The sequence below is a fragment of the Caloenas nicobarica genome, chromosome 31 (genome assembly GCF_036013445.1).
Source record: "Caloenas nicobarica isolate bCalNic1 chromosome 31, bCalNic1.hap1, whole genome shotgun sequence".
In the NCBI taxonomy this organism is placed as follows: Eukaryota; Metazoa; Chordata; class Aves; order Columbiformes; family Columbidae; genus Caloenas; species Caloenas nicobarica.
This window is the reverse complement of record NC_088275.1, coordinates 3,299,867-3,326,302: the sequence shown is the minus strand read 5'-3', so window position 1 is coordinate 3,326,302 and position 26,436 is coordinate 3,299,867. Positions and strand designations below refer to the sequence as shown.

Here is a 26,436-nt window from a genome sequence, read left to right as displayed (position 1 = left end):
TTTGCTGGGCTCTGTCGGGCTTTATCGGGTGCTGTCAGGGTCTGTTGACTTCGGTCAGGTTCTGTGGGGCTCTATCGTGCTCTTTCAAGTTTTGTCGGGCCCCGTCAGGCCCCGTCGGCCCTTGTCGGGCTCTGTCGTGCTCTGCCGGTTTCTGTCGGGCCCGGGGCCGTGGCCTCCGAGCCGGGGCTCGGGCCGGGTTCCCCCTGGGTCCTGGCGCCCCCCCAGCTCCAGGGACCAGGACAACCCCCGGGGGATGGGAGGGGGGAACCCACTTAGTCCCATTTGGGGGTGCACAAAAAGGGGGGCGGGTGATGGTCTGACACCAGCCCGGGGGCGTTGGGGCTCCTTGCGGGGGGCAGGGCAGCTCCTGGGTACCGGGGAAGGGGCCACGGGGGTGCCCACGGCATTTGGGGGGCTCTGGAGGTGACACCCCCACTGGGATCCAGGCGCCTTCGTGATTCCCAGGGGGGTCCCCTCGGGGTCCCAGGGGAAGATCCCTGGGGGTCCCCTCAGTGTCCCCGTGGGGTCCCCACTGTGTCCTTGGCTCCCATGGAGGGGGTCCCCACGACACCCTCAGGGTGTCCCGCTGCCCCTATAGACTCTTCCCATAGCCCCCCCGATCCCCCGCGTTCAGCACTGGGGGTGGAGCTGTGTCCCCAAACGGCGCCCCACCCCCAGCCCCTCCCAGAGAGCAACGACAGCAGCAAAATCCATCACTTTAATGGAATGGGGGGCCCAAGGTTGACCCCCCCCCAAGATAAAACCGTGGGCCCCACGGTCCCCCCAGTCCCGCACACCCCGGGGGGCCGACAGGAAATAAATAACAGAGGAGGGGCCCAAGGGCAAAGGGGCGCGGGGGGCTGGGGGTCACCAAGCACAGGGTGCCGGGGGGTCAGGGGTCCCCAGGGTGCCACAGGGGCGGTTCGGGGGAGCTCATGGAGGCTCTTGATTGCCTGGAACTGGAGGCGCTGGGGGGTCCAGAGGCAGCGGGGGCAGGGCAGGGATGGCCCTGCCCCCCCATGGCGCAGCACGTGCCACGTCAGGGACGCGCGTTGGTGGCAGAACCCGCAGAGCTGACACCCGGGGGGGAACGGGGGTCGGGGTCCCACATGCCCCCCCCTCACTGCAGGGGGGTCTCCAGTGTCCCCACTCCCTCCACAGGGGTCTCTGTGTCCCCATGTCCACACTCACCCCACGGGGGTCTCTGTGTCCCCACGTTCCCTAACCCTCATGACCCTGCCCCCTAACCCAGGAACAGCCCCATTGACTGCGCAGACCCCGGGACCCCCCACAACCGCCCCATAGACCCTTGTGACTGCCCCATAGTGGGCAGTGGAGGCGTGGTCAGGAGGGAAGGGTGGTGATGTGGACAGAGGTGTGGGGTGCTGTGGGGCAGAAACCTGGATCTGTGGGGCAGAATGCAGAAGCTATGGGGTGGTACGCATCTCTAGGGTAGAGTGCAGCAGCTAAAGGGTGTTCCAGGGCAGCACTGTGGCTATAAGGGGCAGAGTAGAGGAGCCATGTGGTGCTGTGGGGCAGCACTGTGGGACGATGGGGCAGAGCGCAGCAGCCATGGGGTGCGGTAGGCCACTGCTGTAGATGTACGGGGCAGTGGAGGATGCATGGGGTGCTGTGGGGCAGCGCTGTGGATCTATGGGGCAGAGTAGAAGAGCTCTGGGGTGCTGTGGGGCAGCACTGTGCATCTATTGGGCAGAGTAGAAGAGCTCTGGGGTGCTGTGGGGCAGCACTGTGGGACTATGGGGCAGAGTAGAGGAGCTATGGGCTGCTGTGGGGCAGCGTGCAGGAGCCATGGGGTGCTGTAGGGCAGTGCTGTGGATCTATGGGGCAGATTGGAGGAGGTATGGGGTGCTGTAGGGCAGCACTGTGGGTCTTGAGGGCAGAGTGGAGGAGCTCTAGGGTGTTATGGGGCAGCACTGTGCATCTATGGGGCAGAGTGGAAGATGTATGAGCTACTGAGGGCACTGGTGTGAATGTATGGGGCAGAGTGGAGGAGCCATGACATTGTGGGGCAGTGCTATGTATGTATGGGGCAGAGTGGGGGAAGCAGGGTGCTGCAGGGCACTGCAGTGGATCTATGGGGCAGAGTGGATGAGCTATGGGGTGCTGTGCAGCACTGCTGTGGGTCTATGGGTCAGAGTGCAGGAGCCATGGGGTGCTGTGGGGCAGTGCTGTGCCATCTATGGGGCAGAGTGAGGATTCTATGGGGTGCTGTGAGGCAGTGCTGTGCCACCTATGGGGCAGAGTGAAGATTCTATGGGGTGCTGCGCAGCAGTGCTGTCCATCTATGGGGCAGAGTGAGAGCAGCTACAGGGTGCTGTTGATCTATGGGGCAGAGTACAGGGGCTATGGGGTGCTATGGGTCACTGTGGGTCAGTGTGTGGGTCACTCACCTGCTGGGGGTTCAGCCTCTTCTGGGGTGTTTCGTCCCACAACAGCCCCATTGACCCCACAGCCCCCATAACTCCCCACACCCACCCCATAGACCCTTGTGCCCGCCCCATAGTGGGCAGGGAAGGTGTGGCCAGGAGGGAAGGGTGGTGATGTGGACAGAGGTGTGGGGTGCTGTGGGGCAGAAACGTGGATCTGTGGGGGGAAATGTAGAAGCCATGAGGTGCTATGTATGTATAGGGCAGGGTGCAGCAGCTAAAGGGTGCTGCAGGGCAGCGCTGTGGGCCTAAGGGGCAGAGTGCAGGAGCTATGGGGTGCTGTGGGGCAGTACTGTGGATCTATGGGTCAGAGTGAAGGATCCATGGGGTGCTGTGGGGCAGTACTGTGGTTCTATGGGTCAGAGTGCAGAATCCATGGGGTGCTGTGGGGCAGCACTGTGCATCTATGGGGCAGACTGGAGGAGCTATGACATGCTGCTAGTCTATGGGGCAGAGTGGATAAGATATGGGTTGCTGTGGGGCAGAACTATGGGTCTACAGGGCAGAGTGCAGCAGCCATGGGGTGCTGTGGATCTATGGTGCAGAGTACAGCAGCTATGGGGTGCTTTGGATCTAGGGGGCAGAGTGGAGGAGCTATGGGGTGCTGCAGTTCCATGAGGCAAGAGTGAACAAGATACAGGTGCTGTGGAGCAGCACTGTGGGTCTATGGGTCAGAGTGCAGGAGCCATGGGGTGCTGTGGGGCAGGGCTGTGGATCTATGGGGCGGAGGGGGGGGAACTACAGGGTGCTGTGGGTCTATGGGGCAGAGTGGAGGAGCTCTAGGGTGCTGTGGGTCAGCACTGTGAGTCTATGGGCCAGAGTGGAAGAGCTATGGGGTGCTGTGGGACTATGGGGCAGAGTAGAGGAGCTATGGGCTGCTGTGGGGCAGTGTGCAGGAGCCATGGGGTGCTGTAGGGCAGTGCTGTGGATCTATGGGGCAGATTGGAGGAGGTATGGGGTGCTGTGGGGCAGCACTGTTGGTCTTGAGGCCAGAGTGGAGCTGCTCCAGGGTGTTATGGGGCAGCACTGTGCATCTATGGGGCAGAGTGGAAGATGTATGAGCTACTGAGGGCACTGGTGTGAATGTTTGAGGCAGAGTGGAGGAGCCATGACATTGTGGGGCAGTGCTATGTGTGTATGGGGCAGAGTGGGGGAAGCAGGGTGCTGCGGGGCACTGCAGTGGATCTATGGGGCAGAGTGGATGAGCTATGGGGTGCTGTGCAGCACTGCTGTGGGTCTATGGGTCAGAGTGCAGGAGCCATGGGGTGCTGTGGGGCAGTGCTTTGCCATCTATGGGGCAGAGTGAAGATTCTATGGGGTGCTGTGTGGCAGTGCTGTCCATCTATGGGGCAGAGGGAACAAGATATGGAGTGCTGGGAGGCAGTGCTGTCCATCTATGGGGCAGAGTGAGGATTCTATGGGGTGTTGTGTGGCAGTGCTGTCCATCTATGGGGCAGAGTGAGAGCAGCTACAGGGTGCTGTTGACCTGTGGGGCAGAGTAGAGGGGCTATGGGGTGCTATGGGTCACTGTGGGTCAGTGTGTGGGTCACTCACCTGCTGGGGGTTCAGCCTCTTCTGGGGTGTTTCGCCCCACAACAGCCCCATTGACCCCCACAGCCCCCATGACTCCCCACACCCACCCCATAGACCCTTGTGCCCCCCCCATAGTGGGCAGTGGAGGCGTGGTGAGAAAGGGTGGTGATGTGGACAGAGGTGTGGGGTGCTGTGGGGCAGAAACGTGGATCTGTGGGGGAAAATGTAGAAGCCATGAGGTGCTATGTATGTATAGGGCAGGGTGCAGCAGCTAAAGGGTGCTGCAGGGCAGCACCGTGGTTCTAAGGGGCAGAGTGCAGGAGCTATGGGGCGCTGTGGGGCAGCACTGTGGATCTATGGGGCAGACTGGAGGAGCAATGACATGCTGTGGGTCTATGGGGCAGAGTGAACAAGATATGGGATGCTGTGGAGGAGCACTGTGGGTCTATGGGTCAGAGTGCAGGAGCTCTAGGGTGCTGTGGGGCAGCACTGTGGGTCTATGGGGCAGAGTGGGAGAGGTGTGAGTTGCTGTGGGGCACTGGTGTGGATCTATGGGGGAGAGTGGAAGAGCTATGGGGTGCTGTGGGTCTATGGGGCAGAGTAGAGGAGCTATGAGGTGCTGTGAATCTATGGGGCAGAGTGGAAGAACTACAGGGTGTGGGTCAGTGTGTGGGTCACTCACCTGCAGGGGGTTCAGCCTCTTGTGGGGTGTTTCACCCCACAACAGCCCCATTGACCCCACACCCCTGTGACCCCCCACAACCGCCCCATAGACCCTTGTGACTCCCCCCATAGTGGGCAGTGGGGGCGTGGCCAGCTGGAGAGGGGGGCGTGGCCAGGCGGGAGCAGATGGGGGGCGTGGCCAGGCAGGAGCAGATGGGGGCGTGGCCAGGCAGGAGCAGATGGGGGGCGTGGCCCGGCGGGAGCAGATGGGGGGCGTGGCCCGGCGGGAGCAGATGGGGGGCGTGGCCCGGCGGGAGCAGATGGGGGGCGTGGCCCGGCGGGAGCAGATGGGGGGCGTGGCCCGGCGGGAGCAGATGGGGGGCGTGGCCCGGCGGGAGCAGATGGGGGGCGTGGCCAGGCAGGAGCAGGTGGGGGCGTGGCCAGGCTGCCTTCACTGTTCTCTGAGCAGGAGCTGCAGTCGTAAAAAAAAAAAAAAAGGAAAAAAAAAAAAGGTGTTATTGGTTTCAAAATCCTGGGAAATAGCCCCGAACCCCCCCTGCTTAAATATTACCTTAGTGAGCAAATTGATTGCAAAAAAAAATACATCTTAAAAGCTTCTCTGAGCACAAATTATCCTAAAAACAGCCTAAAAATATCAAGAACCCACCCAAGTATGGTCCCTCCCAGCTTTAAATAATAGAATAAGATATATATTAATGTATTAGATATGTTATATAGTAAATATATATTATATCGATACTAATATTAATGAATATTAACATATAATAAATATTGTTGTATTATACATCACATTACTATATTATGTTATTATATATTAATTAATTAATAATAGTAATTGATGGTTAGTATATAATTTTTTATTATTCATCATATTATTACATAATGTATATTATGTTATTAATACACTAATATGTTAATTTTATATATCTATATTTTTTATATTCATATATTACCATATTAAATAATACAGTAATATTTAAATAATACAATTTAAAGAATTAAGCGGGTTTAGGAACGCGGCGACCAATCAGCGCCTTCCTCCCCTGGGAGACAGCCGCGCGGGGCTGAGCCAATGGGAGGCTTTCCCGCCAGACGGCACCGGCCAATCAGCGGGCGTCTCCTCACCCCGCTCAGGGTGAGGGGGGAGACAAAATGGCGGCGGTTAAAAAAGCCGAGTTTGTTCCCGCTTAAATATTAATTTAGTAAATTATCGATAAATAGATTTTAAAAGCACCAGATCTGGGACCCCGAACTTCAGATACGTTCAGTAAAGTGAATTCAGCCCCCAAATCGCCTCAAAAAGCAACAAAATGCCCCTCCCGACTTTAAATACAATAATTTACACAATTAGGTAAACATTTAAATTATTTCAACAATTAAGCGGCTTTAGGAGCCTCACAACCGCCCAAAAAGCTAAAAAAAACCCTAAAAACCTCAATTAAAAAAAAAACTCATAAAGCCCCGTTTAAATATAATAATTTAGCTTAATAAGGAGTTAAAATAAAAAGCCGAATTTGGACTCGTAATCCTGGGAAACAGCCCCAAATCTCCCCCTGCGCTTTAAATATTAATCTATTGAATAAATTCGTTATCAGTAAATAGATTCTAAAAGCTTTAAAGCCCCAAATCTGCCCCTCGAGCTTTAGAAGCGTTAAATAAACCTTTAAAAAGCCGATTTAGACCCAAACAGCCCCAAAACGGCTCCTCGCAGCTTTAAATAATTAAAACAATTCAGCGGCTCCAGGAGCCTCGAACCGCCCGAGCCCGCTGAAATAAAACCGCGAAAACCATTGAAGTGCAAGAGCCCAAATAAATCGGCCGGTTGGTAAAAACCCCAGTTCGGCTCCAAACCCAGAAAACCTGAATCCGCGGTTTGAACTGCTCCATAAACCGGTTCAAATGAAGAGTTTTAAAAGCTTTAAAGTCACGAATCAGCCCCAAAGTGGGATCTGCAACTTTAAATACGTTTAAAATGCGATTTCGACCCAAATGGCCCCTCCCGACTTTAAATACAATCATTTCGACATTAATAAACGGAACAATTAAATTTTAGGAGCCTCAAACCCGCCCAAAATGTTCCAAATAAAACCTCAAATAAACCTTTTAAACATTAAAAAAAAAAAACCCTAATCTGGACTCAAACTCCTGGGAAAAAGCCCCAAACCTCCCCCCGAGCTTTAAACATTAATTCTCCTGATAAAATGTCAATAAACAGATTTTAAAGGCGCCTTTTAGCACAAATTGGCACCCAAAACCCCCCTAAAATATGTAAAAAAACCTTCTAGAAGCCGAACTGGACCCAAACCTCCCCGGACTCCCGAGAAAAGCCCCAAACCGGCTCCTCCCGCTTTGAACACAACGATTCGAACAGTTAAAGCGGCTGCGGGAGCCTCAGCCCCCCCCCAACAGCCACAAACCCGCGGCTTTTAAACCCCCAGTTTCGATCAAAGCCCCAAATACACTCAAGCCCGCCGGGCGCTCGTCACCCCGCTGAGCCCCAATTAACACCCGCACGATAATTAACGCCCTGACCCGCCCGTTAATCGGTCCCAGCCGCCGTTCCCGCTGCTCTCGGTCCCTCGGGTCCCGCGGGGGGGGGCGGATCAGCCGGTTCGGCAGCGCCGAGCACCGCGCGCAGCCGCCGCCGCCACGTCCTGCACCCGGCGCGCTCCGCGCCACGTCCTTTATCACCTCGCTGTCCCGCCCGGTCCCGCCCTCCGCCCGCCCTCCGGCCAATGGACGAGACGCCCGCCTCAGCCGCTCTGGCCAATCAGCGCCTCGTTACTGTGGAAGAACGTCGGCGGGAAGACGGAGACCAATCAGCGCCTTTTTTACCTCAGAGGCACTAGCGAATCAGCGCCTGGCACGGACGGGGCGAACCTCGGCGGGAAGGCAGTGACCAATCAGCGCCTTTCTCCCCTCAGCGATACTATCACCAATCAGCGCCTTTCTCCCACCCCCTCGGAGAAGCCCGCGCGGGGATGAGCCAATGGGCGACTTTCGCGCCGGGCGCCGGCAGCCAATCAGCGGGCGCTCCCTCCTACCTCACTATAAAATAGCGACGGCGCAAAGGAGGGGAGAGAAAAGATGGCGGAAGAGGCAGGAAGCGGTGGCTTGTCCGGCGGCGGCGATTGAGGCGGGGCGGGGAGATGGGGCTGGGCGGAAAAGCGGCAGCTCCTGAGGCGGCGGCGGCAGCAGCAGCAGCAACGGCGATCGGGGGATGTGGGGGGGGAAAAGCGGCGGCTCCTCCGGCCGCAGCGGCAACGGCGATCGGGGGATGTGGGGGCGAAAAGCGGCGGCTCCTCCGGCCGCAGCAGCAACGGCGATCGGGGGATGTGGGGGGGGAAAAGCGGCGGCTCCTCCGGCCGCAGCGGCAACGGCGATCGGGGGATGTGGGGGGGGAAAAGCGGCGGCTCCTCCGGCCGCAGCGGCAACGGCGATCGGGGGATGTGGGGGGGGGAAAGCGGCGGCTCCTCCGGCCGCAGCCAGGACGTGGCTTCAGCGGCACCGGGGCCGCGAGGCCGCGCGCTGTGGGGCTGCGGGGCGGGTGTGGGGCCGGGGGCTCCGGCGGTCCCGCAGCGGCGGCCGCGGGGCGGGATGGGGCGGCTGTGGCGGTACCTGTGGGGCTGCTATAGGGGCTCTTCAGAGGCGTGTCTGGAGCACTTCTGGGCAGGTACAGGGCTGCTATAGCGGTACCTGTGGGGCTGCTATGGGGTTACTTATGGGGCACAGATGGGGGGGCAGCTGGGGGTGGCACCGCACGCAGGGGGTGGGGTCAGTGCGGAGGGGCGGGGACTATGAGAGGACGCGCCCACGGGGAGCCCCGCCTGGGGAAGGGGGTGGAGCCTCCGTGTGTCACGCCCTGTGGGAGGAGCCCGGGGGTGGAGCCTGTGCAGGCAGCACCCCTTGGACAGCCCACTCGGGGGTGGGGTCAGGAGGGGATGTGCCCCAAGGGGGCGTGGCTTAGCAAAGGAGGGGGTGGAGCCTTTACAGGACATGCTCTGAGGGGGCGTGGCTTAGGGGAGGTGGTTGGGAGGGGTGGAGTTGGGGGCGGGGCTTCAGTGCGTCATGCTCCTCGTGGGTGCGGTGAAAGGGGAGGGGCCTGCATGGGACACGCCCCTTGGGGAGGGCACACACTGGCAGGGGCGGAGCTTTAAGGGGATGGAGTTGGGGGCGTGGCCTCTCGAGGACACGCCCCTGCAGGAGAAGCCCAGACTGGATATCACAGTGAAAAATTAAAATTAACTGTTGTTAATCAGATGTAGTTTGCTGTCTTTTTATTTTGACTCTACTTGGAGGTAATTAATACCTGTGATGTTTTCACACACCTCCCAAAAAAGCTGTGTTTAAATTTGAACAGTCATGACTCACTGTTTTCTAATTTTGTTTTACATCTAAATCTTTTAATGTTATGTTGGGAATCATTACTGCCTCGGAATTTTTTTAATACCTCCATTTAAAAAAACAGCCACTATTTAGTGATTCCTTTTCATTTCTCTTTAACAAATCTACAGCTTTGACTCCATTTGGTTCTGAGCTTTGTTGCTTCCAATCTCTGTTATAATTTAAATATTAAACACTCCCAATCACTTTCCAATGCTGTTTAAAATCTAAAACTTCCTTCCTTTGTTTCCAATACAGTCATTCATGTCTGCAATTTATTGCATAATTGTTGTCCAAACGAAGCTGTTAATGACTCCCAATTAGTTTTCTGCCTCTGCCACTTAAAAGTAATTCCAAACTATTAGTTTTTTAAACTACGATACAGATTGGGAATAATTACTGCCTAGTTCATTAAGTAATAGCTGACATTAAATTTAGTTATTGCTCGCACAGGCAGGGGACGTGTTGGGGTATTTTTAATTAAGGGAACTTCTATTTCAACTGCAGGTGAGAGCAGCCGCGCGTACGAGGCTGGACACAGCAAACGTCCCGACTTGCTCCGCAGCTGCTGACAGGCTGTCCGGCTCGGTCAGTAAAGCTGAAGTCGAGCAGCTTCAAAGAGTAACGTTAAAAAGCAAGGAACAAACCTCGGTAATTCGCTTTCTACTACAAAGCTGTGTGTATGTTTACCTACCCCGAAACCTTTGGCTTTCCTGGCTGGCCCTGCGCTGCAGTGCCCGAGTTTCGCCACACGAGGGCAGCACTGTGGCGAAGCAGCGCCCGCTGGGCTGCTGTAGTGCGGGTTTAGGCTTTCTATCATTAGAAACAATTTATTGGAAGCGAAACTCGTGGAGAGCTTGGAGCTCGGCTCTGATGAAAAGCGGGGGGATGTGAGTTCACGCTTTATTTCCCTGTGGCACTCAAATTTGGTTTAAAACAGTGGAGTCATTCCTGCTTCTCGCTGTTGCCTTTGCTCTCATCTGAAAACCAGAAAAAAAAAAAACAACAACAACGAAAACTTGAGGTAAGCAATAGGAAAAAACCCTTTTCCCATTTTAAAGATGCGCAGGCCGAGCACTGAGGAAGGTGAATAATTCATTCCACTAAGAACACAAAAACAACTTGGCTTTTCTCACCCCTCTCCAGCAGTGGAACAAGCGAGTGGTGCTTTCCCCACGCTCCATCTCCGGCTCTCTGCTGGCCGCGGGAGGCCGTGGCCCCCGCTTCATCCCCCCGGGAGGGGACCATCCCATCCCCGAGCACCGGCTGGGCTTATGGGGTTGAAGACAAACAAACTGAAGTCCGGATCGCCACTGTGAGCACTCAGCCTGAGAACAAGGACTGGGCTTTTCCTTGGCGGGCTTTTAAAGACCACCCATACTTCTCCTCGCTGTAGATCCTGCACAATCCAAGCCCAAAGCCGGGGTGTGGTTTAATCCCAGAATATCTGCGGGTTCCCTGCACCGTGGCTGTGAGCACTGGTGCAAGCTGGCTCTCTGGGGGCTCTTCATATGGGATCCCAGCCCCATGGAACTGGGACCGAGCAGTAGCAGTTGGGATGCTGCCACGTGGCCACCTGCTTCCACCCCTGCTGTGGTATCAGGGTTTAAAGGTTCTGTACAGCCCTGGGAAGCTGATACCGTAAGTGAACTTATTTTCTTGCTGGTCATTTCCTCTTCTTTTGGAGTCAGGTTAAGGACCTGTGGCAGGATGACGCAGTTCTGGTACCAACTTGAAATTGATGCCCCGCTTCCTTCTGCAGATCTCTTGGGCTGTTTCTGGCAAAGCATTCAGCAGAGCAACTCGGTGCTTTGAATACTTTCCACTGAAGAAAAAAAAAAGAAAATAGTAATTCAGCCAAAAACAGGAAACACATGGCCCAGGGCAGCGTCTCTGATTTGAGTACACCTGTTCCTGTAATGATCCCGGCAGCAGATATTAACTCTACCGCAGCAGAAGCTCCGTGGTTGAGGCATGGACTGCAGCGCGGGGCTCTGGCTGCTGATCTCTCTCGGCTGTCTTTGGGGTATGTATGTTTTCCTCTCCCTGAAATACTCAGTTTGGATCGTGGGGTTTGGGGGTTTTGGGGTTTTTTTTGTCAGATATGAAGACCTTTAGAAATCACAAACCGTGTGCCAGGCAGGCGGGCAAACAGTATAAATATTCATATAGAAGATAAATGGCTCACAACTCCAAGCTGGATGCATGGTGCATGCCTAATATGCTCCTACCAGCTGGGCTGAGGGAGGAGAGAATAAAAGATGATGGATGAACAGAGACAGCGATGGACAAAGTGTAGCTGCAATAGTGAAGCACTCTACCATGCGTTTTGATGGGGTATTAACAGCATCAAGCAAATAATTTAGTACCAGATGTGAACTGGGGTACATGAGATGAAGGTCCTTGGTGGAGCATCTCACTGTGTGTGATACTGAGAGTGTCTTAGGTCAAGAGGTGCTGGTGGGCTGGGAGATGGTACCCAAGTAATAAAGCATGTATAAGGCAAGTGGAAAGAGACTGGCAGTGGGGCAATGCCTGTTTTCTGGCTGCCTGGAGAGCTGTGGCTGGCTGTGGATGGTGTCATGGACATGATGGTGTGCTGGACAAGTCGAAATCCACTCCCTTTACTGATCAGGGCGTGAGGACCACCCAGATGCCCCCAGGGCTCCTGGGTCCTCTCCTTCCAGCCTGCTGGCAGTTACAGGAGGTTGCTGAGAAATCAGTTTTGGTGGCACAAAAGAGCTCAGACAAGCCAGGGTCCCCGAGCAGAGCAACAGGAGCCGTGACTGATCCTGACCCTCTTCTTGATGCCAGCCTGACATCGGGTCCCCTTCCCTGGGGACACCATGTGTCCTTGAAGCCCCATGAGCCCTCTGCCACTACATCTGCACAATCACCGGGAGCAAATCAAAGGGCTTGTCTGGGAAATCAGAGACCTTGGCAGAGCTGGGGTTTCTCCTCAGCTTTTCTGGCTCACTGTTACTAGAATATCTGCCTGTAAAATCTCCCTGGGATTTTCTGTCCAGCCAGCACGCCAAAAGTCCCACTGGCCCAATATCTGATGCAAGGGCTGCCCCGGACCCAGTGCCGTGCTAGTGCGGATCACTTGTCTTCTTCCATGCCCTCCATCCGGGTTCCATCACAGATGGTTCCAGAACTCTTTACATCCCTCTTCCTGCAGCCTTGTTCCAGCTGAGTTGTCTTCCCCACAAAGGAGATGTTCCTTGCCAGGGCAGACGATTTTTCTAACATGATGTAAAAAGGGCTTTTCCATTTGGTAATGAATGAGGAGCCTAACCACTGTGCGTCAAAAAATACGTGTTTCTGAGAAAATACAGCATCTGTCTGCGTATTGGTCTTTCCAGTAAATGTATCAGCAAAAAAAAAGTGTGAGGCACCGAGTCAGCTGAACCGTGGGGTTTCTGTGGGACGACGACTGTGTCCACATGGCTGCTTTGATGCCTGGGAGATGTAGTCCACAGGGACAGCTCAGGAACTGCTATGTTTTTTTTGCCATAGAGGTGGAAAAATAATGAGTGATAGCACTCACTTGGGATGACGGCAGAGAGAGTGTTTGCTCTGTGGTTTTTACTGGAAACATAAGTGCCACAGGAGAGGCAGGCATTGGGTTTATCTGAGCCTCCCCAGACCTGTTCTTCTGGGGTAGCTTCGCCCCTCTTTTCTTTTCTGGGGCAAATCCTCATTCTGATGGAAAGAAGTCAGTAGGAAACATGGAGGTGACATGGCTGAGGTCCCTTCCACGCTCTTGCTGCTGGCAGCTGGCAGCAGCAGTGAGCTGGCACTGCTCCCCACGCTGTTTCCTACAAAAACAAAGCTGTTTGCCTTGGGGGTGTGGGCAGATGTGAATCACTGCCTTGCAGCCAAAGACAGGAAAGGGTTCGGGGAAGAAGCTCCTCCTGCGTGCTCTCCAGGAAAGCCAGGTGGTTGAGGTGCTTTGGGACGGGTGGGTGAGTGGCCCAAATCTTTGTCCCACCATCCCTGGAGATGCTTACACTCTCTTCGTAAGAGCATTTTTCCGTGGCCATCAAGAAACACACCTGGGACCACCTTGACCAGGAGAAGGACAACCTGGGGTTTACACCTGAACCCACACCTGAACCTGAATCCACTCTGTGGATTACTAGGGTGGGTCTGACGCTGCTGCTGGCTACTGCAGCTCCGTGGGCATCTGTATTCCTCTGGCACAGCTGGGATGGGGGGACAGTCACCCTGAGCTCCCCATGCCTGCCTCAGCCCTTCTCTCCCCTCTCCTTCCAGACACGGGCCGTGGAGTGAGGGAGACAGTGCTGGGCACCTTGGGGAAGGCGTCAATCTTGCGGGTACCCCCTGAACTCCAGAACCTCACCTTGCGCTTCGGGACAGCCATGTGGAAGCGGGACACAGAGGACCCACAGAGGAAGCTCGTTCTGCTCAAGTACTTGGGTGGCAACTACACCAACTACATGCAGGGACGGACTCGCTTCCACGAGTTAGATTTCTCCCTGGAGATCCTGAATACCAGTCGGCAGGACAGGCAGCTCTATGAGTACATTGTCAGCAAGGAGTCGGAGGAGAAAGTCTGGCAGATACAGCTGGAGGTGTACGGTGAGACACACTGCTTTGGGAGGACCACGCGGGATGCTCCCAGCCTTTGGCAGTGCCGGAGGCAGGTCTGGGAGGTGGGCGGTGGCTGGGCGGGCTGGGAGGTGCCCACCCTGGTGTCAGGGTGCTGCGGTGAGTCCAGGACCCTCTGCAGCCCCATCTGGGTACCCCAATGAGCCTTTGGGTGTGTGTAGACCATGTCTCTAATGCCATTTGCAGTGGCTCTGGGGCCAGACTGGTTCCTCTCCATCACCTGGGGATTTAGGAGCGGCCAGAAGGATTTCCCAGGCAGGGACCAAGGCAACGTTTGCATCCTTCCCCAGACACAAACCTTTGCCCTTTCTCTTCTCTTTAGAGCCGGTGTCTGATCCCAGCATCCAGATCCTCAGCTGGGAGCTGGCCAACGGCAGCTGCACCATCACCGTCAACTGCACGGCAGAGCGAGGGGACAATGTCTCCTACAGCTGGGAAGGCTGGGATGCCGGCACCTGGGGGCTCTGCAGCCACAATGGCAGCCTCCTGCACCTCTCCTACCCCCTGCAGAACTCCAGCATCGCCTGCGCCTGCACAGCCAGAAACCCTATCAGCAGGGGTGTTGTTCCCTTCAAGTCCTCCGAATGCAGCTACGAGCAAGGGGGTGAGTTCCCAAGTGCTGACCTGGCTCTCTCCAGCCTCCTGGTCCTGCTCTCACTTTGCAGGGGACTTTTTCATGCTGTTTTAGGCAGCCTCAAAGGAGCCTTTCACAGGGAAAGTGGCCCGGGGTTGCCCAGTCCTTCCTGTAAATGCTGGCCCCAGAGCTGTGGGTCCCACCTGCCTCCTCAGGCAGCTTGGCCACCACGGTCCGGTGCTCAAGGCTTATTTTAAGTGCATGAGACTCATATGCTGGGTGGTCTGGGGAGGAGAAAAACCTCGGTGACAACTTTCCCTTCAGAGTCTCTCAGGGTAAAAGTCACACTCTCTCTCACCGGGGTTTTCTAGCACTCCCTTGTGACATGGGGGACTTTTGCTGGGGCTGGGTGACATGGTGGCTGCCCCTTTCTCCAGGGAGCCAGAGGTGAACTCACACCTCTGCATGGAGCTGTGCTGGGGCTCTCGCGGTGACTTGTGCTGAAAAAATATCTCCATGGAAAAAACGGTTGGGACTCTTGCTTAGGAAAGGGAGATGCTGAAATGAAACACCGTGGGGGGTTGGGAGTTTGTTTCTCATCTCTTTGCCCCAACGCCCCTTGCATGGTGGGACATCCCTGCATGGTGTCACCACTAGTGGCCCTTGAGCGGTCCAGCCCGGGCGCCTCCCTGCGCTGGGAGCCGCAGAGCTCTGTCCCCGGGCTCCGTTCTCGTGCACATGCCATGCAAGGGCGTCGTACACAGGGGCTGCCTCCCTGCAGGCCTCCAGAAAGCCACCGGAGATGTTTTTAGGGTTTTATCTGGCCCCAATCTGTCCTCCAGCAGTTGGTTTTTTTTTTTTTGCTGACTGTTGCAGTCTGGTGGCAATTAGAGAGAGCTCTGTTCAAGAAAAGCATTTCCTGTCTCTTGTTTCCTGTTCTACCAAAATTAGCTGGTGAGATGAAGGCAGAATTTAGCAGCCTGTTCTGCTCAGCTCTGGGTGACCCCGAGGCCCGGGCCCAGCGGCTGACGCCCTCCCCTCTCTGTCCCCCATCCCAGGCAGCACTGGGCTGAGGCCGGAGCACCTCGTGCTGATGGTGGTGGTGCCCATCGCCTTAGTGGTGGTGTTGACTGTGGCTTTCATTGTCGCCCATTTGGCCACACCTGTTGGTGAGTGCGGTGAGGGAGGGGTGCCGGGGCAGCTGGTGGTCCACAGGTGGGATGAGCCTTGCAATGGGGACAGAAACTGCCCCCAGCCAGCTCCAGTGAATAGACCAAGGGGCTGGTCTCCATGGACACCTCATCTGCAGGGTACTCTGCCCTGTGGGAAGGAGCGAAATGTGTTTCTTTTGAAGTATAGTGTCAAGGGCGGGAAGGAAAACAGTTTAAAAAAAAAAAAAGAAAGAAAAAAATAAAGGTACCTGCATGTGTTCTTCAATACTTCACCTGGATTATGTGCTTCTGAGATCACATCTCCAGGTCTCAAAGGGAACTGAATGATCCCAGTCCACATTTGAGAGAACATCATCTCTCCAAGTGCCTCAGCCGGGCTGTGCCACCCCATCCCATTCCCTGTGTAGTGACAAATTCGCTAATCTGACGTGTAGCACCCAGAAATCCTCTGACCATGGCTGGGCAGGTGACAGGGACACAGCTGGGTTCAGCCAGCAGGCACTGTGCTGGGGACAGACCCAGCACGGGTTCACCCTCGCCGTGCCCTGACGCGCAGGAGCTCGATGCGGGTTGCAAAGTCTCGGGGTCCCCCCAATTCCTGGTCCCCTCTGACATGCTTATCCTCCCGCAGCTGGCCAGGAGCAGGAGCAATTGTCACCCACCGAGGACAGCACAGTGCACACCATCTACTCCCAAGTGCAGCGGGTGGAGGTGAGCCATGACCGGCACGATCTCAGCCTGTCTTGGTGCATGCAGAAAAATGCTCCTTTAGCAATGGAAAAGCTCCTTCAGTGACAGGACCCTGAAAGCTGCAGCCTTCAGGGACTGTGGGCACAACTCTGCTGGGGTTTCTTGGGTGGGAGTCTCGGACAGCAGCACCCAAAGCCCCTGGTCGCTGCTGGGTCCCTCCTTACAGGTCTGTGGCACCCTCCATGATGGGTTTTGACCGCTGGGTGTCAACACAGCCCCATGGCTGGTGAGGGAACAGGTTAAATTGTGACCGTGGGGGACTGGGATGGCTGTGGACTCCTCGGAGTCACCCATCCCTGCCATTGCAGGAGTCAGTCTGGCCACTGTTAATTTGGGAATCTTTGGGAGTAAGTCTGGGTGCTGTTGCTTCCCCAGCCACCAGCATCCCAGGGTGGCTCTGGGGATGGAATGGGTATTTTTTCGCTCCTCTCCAAGTCCTGCTCAGTGCAAACCAGGGACGACATGGGGGTGGAGGGAGAAAAGAGCTCCTGTAGCAAGCTGGCTGCCGCTGCTCATCCTTCACTCTCCACGCAGAAGCAGAAAGAAGTCCCCACTGCTGAGCACGCCTCCTGCACCACCATCTACGCTGCGGCCACTGGTCTGCCCCCAGACACCGTCCCGGCTCCCAGCAGAGCCCTGCGCCCTGTGTGCACCCTCTCAGCAGAGCCACCCTCCCTCTCGCAGGTAAGGGAAGGCTGCCCTCCAGCGCCGGGGCGTCACTGTGGGACACCCCACAGCATCCCCCCGTTGAGACACCTCACCAATCCCTTTGCTTCCCTGTTTTTTGCTGCAGACACCAAGCCCTGACGTGGAGCCCAAGACAGTTTATGCCAGCGTTATGAGGCCCATGGTCTGACGCCCAGCCCAACCTCCACCTCTGCTCACTGTGCACTGACATCCCCATTCCCGGCTGGAGGAAACCCCACTTGTCCCTGGGGAACTGGGACAAAACCCTCTGGTACGCGCCAACACCCACCACAGCCGAGCTGGGGCGATGCCAATGGCAGTGGAGGTGAGGGACAGCAGAGCAAAGAACAGGACTGAAGCAAAGCAAGAAATCTCCCCGGGTTGCGGCTAAGGGCAGCCAGTGAGATGCTGAAGCACCAGGAAAGGGTAGAGGGGCTCTGGATATGACCCTACAGCTCGGCATGAGCGAGGGAGAGAGAAACAGCACCTTGGAGAGGATGTCTCAGCCCATCAGCACTGTGGTGCAGCACTGCGAAGCGTGGCCAGAGCAGATTTGTACCTCAACTTCATCACTGCCCTGTGAGTTTTCACCCTACAGCCTCATCCTGTGGCCTTGAGTTCACTAGAGGGAGCTCATTGCAACGAGTGGCACTGGTGACTCTCAGGGATACGGGTTAAATGGCAGTGGAGAAAAATCAGAAGTGAATATTTCTTTTGACATCTGCTCCACAGTCGGTTATGAAACTCCTGGGTTTTGGCCGAAGCGGTGAAGAAAGTTTTGCAATCCCCTCGGGGCTGAGCCCTGCACTGGGGGCATCCGCAGTCCCCCACCCGAGCCTGGGGCAGCAGCCGCGTCCCACTGCACTTTTCCATCTCCATTATGCGAACAGACAAGGATCTTCCAGGTGGACTATTTAAAGCTGAATTTCTGACTGAGAAGGGGGACATGGCCCCTGCCTGGCCACCATCCTCCCCATAGCATCTCCCATCTTCCCTGTGGAAATATCCAGCGTGGGAACGCAGGAGGGGCTTGGATGGGAGGGATTTGGGCTGTCAACTCTTTCCAGCCTGCCTTCAGTCTGAGTTGTTTCATAATCCCAACATAACTTGGCTCATACAGCAGATCTGATCTTGTGTGCCGCTGCTAAGGGAAGGGTAAATAAATTTATAGTAAAGCCTTTTGGAAAGGTTTGCTGGAGGTGTGTATTAGGGGTTGGATCAGGCCTTGGGGGAAGAGAAATCAGTGTTTTGGCGCATCTCAAGCTTCCTCCTTTTCTCACTACAGAAAATCAGCTGAGCTGCTTCATTGGAAAAGTCTGCCCACAAAATGACCGCTTCCCCCAGGGGCATGGACAGGTCTAGAGAAGGTCAAGGTCACACTTGTCCTTATGGCTCTAAAATGGTGCAAAAGCTCCAGTTTCTGTGACTGGCACTTAGTGCAGGATGGAACTGGTCCTTGCAGAATGATGGGACAGGTACTTGACCCTGCATGGTGCCATCGGGATGCGCCAGATGTCAGGTACTAAATATAGGGAAGAGTTTACACAGAGGAGAACTGAGCCATGATGACGTGGACACACTGAGCTCCCATGTGATGACTGGAGGAGGCAAAGTCATCTGCAGGGTGGCTCGTCTCCCAGGGTGTCTCTTATCTCACCCCACTGCCAGGCATTTCCAAAGAGATGAGCTGGTTTTGGGAGTTCAGGAACAATGTTAGTGCTTTGGTGTTGTGAAGCAAGGCACTTGTCTAGGCTCACCAAGATCCATAGACCTCGCGTCATCTCCCGTGGGCTCTCCAGTATTCCCCAAGGCTCCCCTTGGCTCTGCAGGGACACGCAGTACTCCCAAGGGCTCGCCTCAGTTCCCCAAGGCTCCTCAGTCTTCTCCAGGGCTCGCCTCAGATCTCCCAGGCTGCCCAGAGCTCACCTTGGTTCCCCAAGGCTCCCCAGAATTCCCCAGGGCTTGTCTTGGCTTCCCAGGGCTCCACAGTCTTTCCTAGGGCTCGTCTTGGCTCCCCAAAACTCTCCAGTCTTCCCCATGGCTTGCCTCAACTCTCCAGGGCTCTCCAGTTCTCCTGAGGTCTTGCTTTGGTTCCCAAGGGCTCCCCAGTCCTCCTCAGGGCTCTGCTCGTTTCCCCAGGGATTCCCAGTCTCCCCCAACTGCCATACTTGCTTGGAAATGGAGTTTTTCAGCTCAGGTTTTCCATTTTGCACATGCCATGGAACTTTCCTCCTTGTCATACCCCTTCTCTGACGAGTGTTGATGCCACCCCCAATGGACAAAACATGTAGTTTTATCTCCACCCATCCACCGCGGAAGGGAAAACTGCGCAGGCGTTTCGTCTTCCTCTTGCCTCCACAACTTGTAGTAAATACTCAGGCGCAGAGACCCCCTCTGAGTGCGTTGGGGTTGATGGACGCTTTGCAGTGCCTGTTGCTCACCCTCCTCCTCCTCCACCAAGCAAGTAAGTGCAAGATGCTCATTTTTCCCCTCGATGGTGGAAGGGAAGGAGCCCATGGGGAGCTCAGGGTGGTTTAAGGGACTCGAGAAAGAGTGGGGGCAGGACTGGTGCATGCAGGACCAGCAGCTCCAGGTGCAAGTGCAGCTCTACAGGGATGCAGTTGTCCCAAAGAAATTGGGAAAACTGGTGTGAAAGATGCCCAGCAAGATCCAGTGCTGGCCTCTCATGCAGTCCTCCCCTGCTAACGAGTGACTGTGTCAGGTCTCAGCTCTGGCCCAGTTTCCATCCAGTTGCTGTCAGATGTGTCCCGACCGCTGAGTTCTCTATTCTGCTTCATGTTCATAGTCTGTACCCTGCATGTTATCTCTGAGTTTTCTGTGTTTTTGTGGTTTTGTTGTGGGGTATTTAGGGCTGTTTGAAACAGGAGACACTTTCTACCTCTTTTCAGGCAAGTTGTAACAGGCAGAGGTGGTGGCTCTGCCCTGGACCCTTCCCTGCATCCTCGATGAGGGTTTTGCTGCCAGATGAGCCCCTCGCTGCTTTATCTACTGTTCCGGCAGAATTTCCTTCAACTTTATCTCCCCAGCCAGTTTTTTCCTTCTCTGTGGCCAGAGATGCCTGTTCTTGTTGTCCTGGGGGCATCCGGGCAGAGGAGGACCAGAAATGCAGAGCCCCGGGAGAGGTGACAACCGCGGGGTCTGGCTGAGCCTGGATCAGTTTCCTTTCCAGGAACTGGGGAGGAAAAACTCCATCCCCCACCAAAACAGGGCAGCACTGCTTTATTTGAAATGGGAAGTATCCAAAATAAGAGATAAACATCTTCCTCTTTCTCTGAGGAAGGGAGAAGCAGCTGCATATTTGGGGAAGAAGCCCCCTATTTTCTTGCCTGCTCATGGAGATGAGCTTGGTCTTTTGGTCTGGTGATGCAAGTGAATCTGCCTGACCTTTCTGAGTCATTGCAAACTCTTCAGCTTTCGTTTTGCACCTCAAGGCTCTCTCCCTTCCACTCTCCTTGCACATGGGATGCAGCGTGGGTGTCCTGTAGCTGCAGGGGACCTGGTGCCACTCACTTCGTGAGCCCCTGGGGGATGTGAAAGTACAAGTCCTCTTGAGGCACCTCAGCCCAGAGCCTCAGAGGCAACTCATTTGTTTAAAATAAAAAAGGAATCCCCTGCAATCACCCTGAAGTGGAGTGGTTCCCAAGTGCTCTCCACATCCAGTGTCGGTTATCTGAGGGTGCATCCTCATCCCCAGGATGCCCCAGAGGGTACAAGTGAGCCAACGACATGTGCTTGCAGCCCAGAAAACTGATTGTCTTCTGGACTGCATAAAGAGAAGCGTGACCGGCAGGTCAACGGAGGGGATGCTCCCCCTCTGCTCCGCTCTGGTGAGACCCCCTGGGGCAGCGCGTCCAGCTCTGGGGTCCCCAGCACAGGACAGATGTGAACCTGCTGGAGAGGGGCCAGAGGAGCCACAGAAATGATCCGAGGCTGGAACAGCTCTGCTGGGAGGACAGGCTGGGAGAGTTGGGGTGTTCAGCTGGAGAAGAGAAGGTCTGGGGAGACCTTAGTACAGCCTTTCCGTACTTATAAGAAAGATGGGGACAGATTTTTTTGGTAGGACCTATTGCAATAGGACAAGGGGTGATGGTTTTAAACTAAAGGAGGGGACATTCAGGCTGGACATGAGGAAGAAATTGTTCCCACTGAGAGTGGTGAGACCCTGACCCAGGTTGCCCAGAGAGGTGGTGGATGCCCCATCCCCCGAGACATCCCAGGCCAGGCTGGACTGGGCTCTGAGCAACCTGAGCTGGGTGAAGATGCCCATGGCAGGGGTTGGACTGGATGAGCTTTGAAGGTGTCTTCCAACCAACACCATTTTATGATTCTGACTTCACTGACAGCTGAGCAGAGGTGCTGTGCGAGATAGCACGTGGGGCTCTGGCCCCTGTAGATCAGCCTGTCCATGGCATCATGCTGTGTGATTGCAGTGGGACCAGGCTCTTTTTAGCTGAGGACCCTTCCCCAAGCCCTCCTGCCTTCTCCACGAGCCAGCCCCAAGCTTGGCTTCTCTCCCTAGTGTGCTCCAGTGTCGGGGCCGAGGTGACCAGGGCCGCGGGCAGGTCCGTCACCTTCCACCTCCAGAACCTGAATGGAAACACCGTAGTCTGGAGCTTTCAACACGATGTCATAGTGACCGTGACATTTGGCAGTCCTCCCAAAGCTGTGTTTTTTGATGACAAGTACAAGCCACGCTTGGCCTTCCCCAAGAATGGCAGTGCCCTCACCATCTCCCAGCTGAGGATGGGCGACGCCGGTACCTACACTGCAAAGACCACCACGGGGGCAAAAAACACCTTCACTCTACACGTGTACAGTAAGTGCCTCTTAGTGTTGGCGGGTTTTTTTAATGCTTTGTGCTAAATAGGGGGTCAGAGTTTTCCTGACAGTCCCCCACTTCCCACAGGAGAGCTAGTGGTGCTAATGGTGACCTGCACGGTGCAGAACTGCTCAGCCGACAGCTGCCACTACACCCTGCGCTGCACTGCGTTGGGGTCTGGCTATGGCAACGTCTCCTACGGCTGGAGCCTGGGAGGCTTGTGGAGCGAGGGGCCCACAGTAGTGCTGGAGGAGTCACCGCTGGACAAGCTGCCGCTCACATGCATGGCACAAAACCCCGTTAGCAGCCGCAACACCACCGTGGTCTCACCTGCCGCCCTCTGCGCAGGTAACGGCTGTGGGAAGGTGCGTGGGTGGGTGGTGGGGATGGGCCATATCCTGCTCCCAGTGCCTCCAGCTCTCCCCTGAGCTGCACCTTGGTGTGCAAAGAGAGAAGCACAGACCCCCGGCAGAGGCACTTACCACTTTTCCTGTTCTCTCCCCTCACCGTGCCGTCAGAAAACACAACCCACCCTCCCAGCACTGGTGAGCTGCCAAACTGCCCGTCTGTGTCCAGCCTTGCTCCTAAGTGTCTGAGTCTGCCCGAGCCAGTTAAAAGTGCCTGGGTTCCCGGACCCCTGCGCCTGCGGAGGGGGGAGATAGGCAGCCTGAGACCAGCACAGTCCATCTCCTCCCAAAACAGCTCGCAGGGGATAGCCAGGCTTTCTGGGCAGTGGGCTTAGCATCCATGCATGTCTTTGTCACCTGGGGAATTTGGGGAGGGAAAGTGGATCTCCATTTCTAGCTTGTCCCCCAAAAAAGTCCCAGCTTGGTGTGGGAGCATCAAATCAATTCATGCAACAGAAAGGCAGAGCCAAGGATGGGCTTGAGGTGGGACCGTGGCTCTGTGTACGTCTGCTGCCTCAGCCCATTGGGGTTTTGGCCCTCCAAAAGCCACTCCTGAGGTCCCTGGGACACCAAAATGGGTGGTGGTGGAGGTGCTGGCATGAGAGTCTCCCAGCTGCTGCTCTGTCTGCAAAGCCACTTGTCCTTGTGCAGTGTGTCGCCTCCTTTCCATGTTGGACCATGTTATCGTGAAACATGGGTCCCTGTGAAGCAGGGAAGGGCTCAGCGGGGTGTTGGAGCAGAGACACGCCTATTTCTCCTGCTCTGATGCTGGGAAGAGGCAGATGTGTTTTGGGGTGTCGCTACTGGATTTTTCTCTTTCAAGGCACCTACTCCAGCAAGCAGGCTGGAATCGTGGCCGCAGCAGTGACCGGAGCGGGAGTGCTTTTAGCAGTGGTTATCTTCTTGATCTACTGTAAATCCAAAGGTGAGCTGCTTCCCATGCAGGTTACTGTCCCTGCAGACCTGGTGAGCAGACGGGACCTGAGTGGGGAAGACACAGCCAGGCCCTGTGCCCGGGCACCCGTGGGGCTGAGGATGCTGCGTGGGGTTCCCTTTGGTTGCTGCTGCTGACGGGAGCCCCGTGTTGCTTCTCCCTCAGGCTGGAAGAACTTCCATTTCCCTGCAGTCGAGGCTACGAACCCAGGTAGGTCTTTGGGGCTCCCCCAGGCATTTTTCTTCCTCTCACTTTTTCCTGATGGGAACAGCCTGGTCACATTTAAGATCAGGAGGGAACCCATTCATCGCTGTGGCTTGGTACCGGAGCGCATCCCAGCTTGCGGGGCCCCGACACCTGCCCGTGCCCCTACCCGGCACACATGGAGGCGAGTGAAAGGGGACGATCCATGCGATGCCATGGTGGCTGAAGCTGTGCTCTCCCCCAGTCTGTTTCTGGAAAACTTCCGCCAAACCACCAAGAAGGAGCCAAGAGTGTAGCCATGAGGTCACCGAAGCAAGAGGGAGTTTGGGAAGAGATAAAAGCTGGCAAGAAACAACTGGGGACATGTAAACAAGCGACGAGGGGCTGCGCAACTCCACATCCAGAACCAACCCCCGTGCAGCACCAGGCACAGCTCGAGCAGCTGCTGCCAGCAGCCCCTACCTGAAACAGCTGCTGCCGGGTGTCACTGGCTCTTGGGGACAGAGATCCAAGGCTCCTGGGAGAGGTGGCACAGCACAACGATGGCCGTAGGGACTGAAGCACACCCTTGGCGTTGCTTCAGGATCAGCTCCAGTAGGCTCAGGGGTTCAGTGTGTGAGTCCAGCTTAGAAACCCAGTGGAAGAAGAGACCCCTGGACTGGTTCCCATCTCCTCTCCCTGCTGTTCAGGGCAGTTTTGTGAAGGGATACGCTGTGCCCATCACTGCTACAACTGAGCCAACTCCAAGCAGAGACCTCACTGACTTTTCTGGGCGTTTTTTATGTGCATGTTCTGTTGTTTCCATAAGCTGAAATAAAGCTGTCTTGAATGGGGGAGTTCCTGCCTCATGTTTTGCATTTGCATCTGTCCAAGTGGGATGCTGAGGCGCACCCAGCACCAGGACTACAGGCTGATAACTTGGATCAAGCTCTTCCATTAGGAACCATGGGCAAAAACCTCTCTCCGAAGCACTCCTGTCTGCACAGGCTGAAACCTGCATGGTTGTTCCTCTGTGGGGCTGGCAGCACAACTTCAGATGAGAGGGACTGAAATTTTAACCCAAAAATGGGATTATGAAGGATTTAAATCCTCTCTCCTCACTCTGTTTGATGAGCCAGAGACCAACCTGACGCCAGCACTTGCTGCAATGGTGGCAATATATGAAGGAGAGACAAATGCATATCACCCTTCAAAAGCAGCTGGGGATCTTGTATTTATACATAAAACCCTGATTTTTACTAGCAAGTCCTTTTTTACTGCTGTCCTTTGAGCTAGAAGCAAGAGCCTTGCTCCTGCAGCTGCCAGGGCAGGAGGGACAGTGGGATGAGAAGCGAGGATCCCCTTGACCCAGACCCACAGCAAACACCTCCAGCAGCTCTGAGTGGCTGCAGCTCCTGCAAAGCCGAGCTTTTGCCTGAGCTCAGCACACTTTAAGAGGGGATTCCCTCCAGCCCTTGGTGAGGAGCATCCTGGCAGCACTGCGGGTCATCCAAGGGATCCATCACAGCCCCTTCCCAAATGCGGCAACATGCCACCTCACTGACCCTCTGCTTTTTTCTTTTTGCAGAGGCCGGAGCAGGGTACTCGACGGTATACGCCCAAGTCGGCCCTTACCAGGAGGTGAGTTTGCGAAGGCTCAGCCCTGTCTTCCAGGTACGTGGCCGGACCAGGCTGCACAGCCAGGGGGTCCCTGCACAGGACGGGGATGGCCTGGGGAGGAAGGACAGCAGCTGGGCAGCCCCGGGGTTTGTCTGTTGGATCCTCCTGGGAAGTTAAAGGGGCACATGCCAGCGCTGGGACTTGCCCAAAGGCAACCAGCACAGCCACCTGCCTGCGCGTCCCGATGCATCACCAGGGTTTCCGTTCCCAGCCCCACCAAACTTAGTTTCTTTGGCCCACCCAGGCTTTAAGATCTCTTTGCTAGCTCCGAACCCTGGAAACACTTTAAAAAATCTTTTCCCCAGGTGCACCTGTGGAGTTGCTCTAATACACAGCAAGACAACTCAAAGCAGACTCTGGACGCTGGTGTGGAGACCTCCAAAACCATCTATTCCACCGTCCAGGCTCTGGCCTAGGTGAGTTGGCATTTGTGGCTATCTCCCCTGGAGGGACTCCAGCACCAAGGAAGGAGATGGGCCAAACCTCAGGGTGAGAGACATAACCCCTAGAGTGAGGGATGGGGACAGATGGGTCTTCACTGGGCTTTCTCAGTGTCCAGAACTTCAAGCCAAGCCCGTGGGTCCCTTCCCTCTTGCCAATGGAGAGGTCGGGTCCCATGAGCCCAAACAAAGCTTTTGTCCCTTTGCAATTGCAGACGGATGATGAGAAGATGAGCAACAGCATGTTGGGGTGCCAGAAGCAGGATGACAAAAGCCCCTACTCGTTGGTCTGCTAGCCAGACCCTGCAGCACAGCCCCGGCACGGCTCCAGTGCACCCATCAGCCTGCCCTGAGCGCGGTGCTCTGCTCTGCCTGGCCCCAGCCTATAGGACTGCAGCATCCCCCCCTTCCCTCCCCATGGCTGGTGTCTCTGTTTTGCCTGCTGGCAGTGGTCCTTGGCCATCGATGTGAGGATGGAAGCGTCCCGTAAGTGCAGGCTTGTCTGGCACAGAAGCTTTACCAGTGTTTTGCCATCCCCATGGAGTTCGGGCTCATTTTTCTGCCCTCTCCAACCAGACCAAGGAACATGGACCAAAACTGCGATTGCAAACCCAGCCCTCCCAGTGCAAGGACATGAGCCGATGCGCCTGGGATTCACTCTGCAGCGCCTCGCACTGCGGAGCCTCAGGACAAGAGGACAGCAAAACTCAAGGAGCTTCTTAAAGTCCTTTTAAATATCTTTCTTTTTGCTATACTTTTAAACTTGGTAAATATTTTGGCTCCTTCGTTTGGTTGCTAAACCAAGAGAAAGCAAAAATAACACTTGGTGGTAGAAAGCTGCAAAAGGAAACACGTGCCTTTGCTCCGGCGCACACACATGGCTGCTGCGGTTTTGGTGCTGCCAGCTGCTTCCCCAGTGCTCGATGATGCTTCCCTGGTGCTCATTGCTTCTGGGCCTGCCAGGCACCTTCCAAACCTTGCAGCCCTGCAACACGCTTCAGCATCACTGTGTGCTGTGAATGCACTTGTGGTCCTCGGAGATGCTGCAGGGCCACGCTGGGGTCTGGAGGCAGGAGGTTGTCCAGGC

The 26,436-nt window shown here is 55.6% G+C and overlaps 2 protein-coding genes across 4 annotated transcripts; both read left to right on the top strand.

Moving 5' to 3' along the window:
* The first annotated feature begins 11,021 nt into the window (after positions 1-11,021).
* On the top strand, positions 11,022-17,045 carry LOC136000167 (signaling lymphocytic activation molecule-like). Its single transcript, XM_065653895.1, is given in 8 exon segments — positions 11,022-11,073; positions 13,326-13,652; positions 14,005-14,286; positions 15,315-15,425; positions 16,060-16,139; positions 16,345-16,416; positions 16,614-16,862; positions 16,972-17,045. Coding segments are annotated over 8 exon segments (1,236 nt in total). The 3' UTR covers positions 17,035-17,045.
* Positions 17,046-19,255: 2,210 nt separating this feature from the next.
* Positions 19,256-26,198, top strand: LOC136000102 (SLAM family member 7-like). Of its 3 annotated transcripts, XM_065653790.1 has the most exons (9): positions 19,256-19,329; positions 21,406-21,702; positions 21,793-22,053; positions 22,224-22,250; positions 22,936-23,037; positions 23,212-23,256; positions 24,818-24,870; positions 25,215-25,325; positions 25,565-26,198. In XM_065653790.1, the coding sequence occupies exons 1-8, from the start codon at positions 19,278-19,280 to the stop codon at positions 25,323-25,325; spliced, it is 948 nt and encodes a 315-aa protein (XP_065509862.1). In that variant the 5' UTR covers positions 19,256-19,277; the 3' UTR covers positions 25,565-26,198. The 3 variants fall into 3 exon arrangements, with proteins under 3 accessions (XP_065509862.1, XP_065509863.1, XP_065509864.1); XM_065653791.1 differs by lacking the exon at positions 22,224-22,250; XM_065653792.1 differs by lacking the exons at positions 24,818-24,870; positions 25,215-25,325; positions 25,565-26,198 and adding an exon at positions 23,495-23,989.
* Positions 26,199-26,436: the final 238 nt, after the last annotated feature.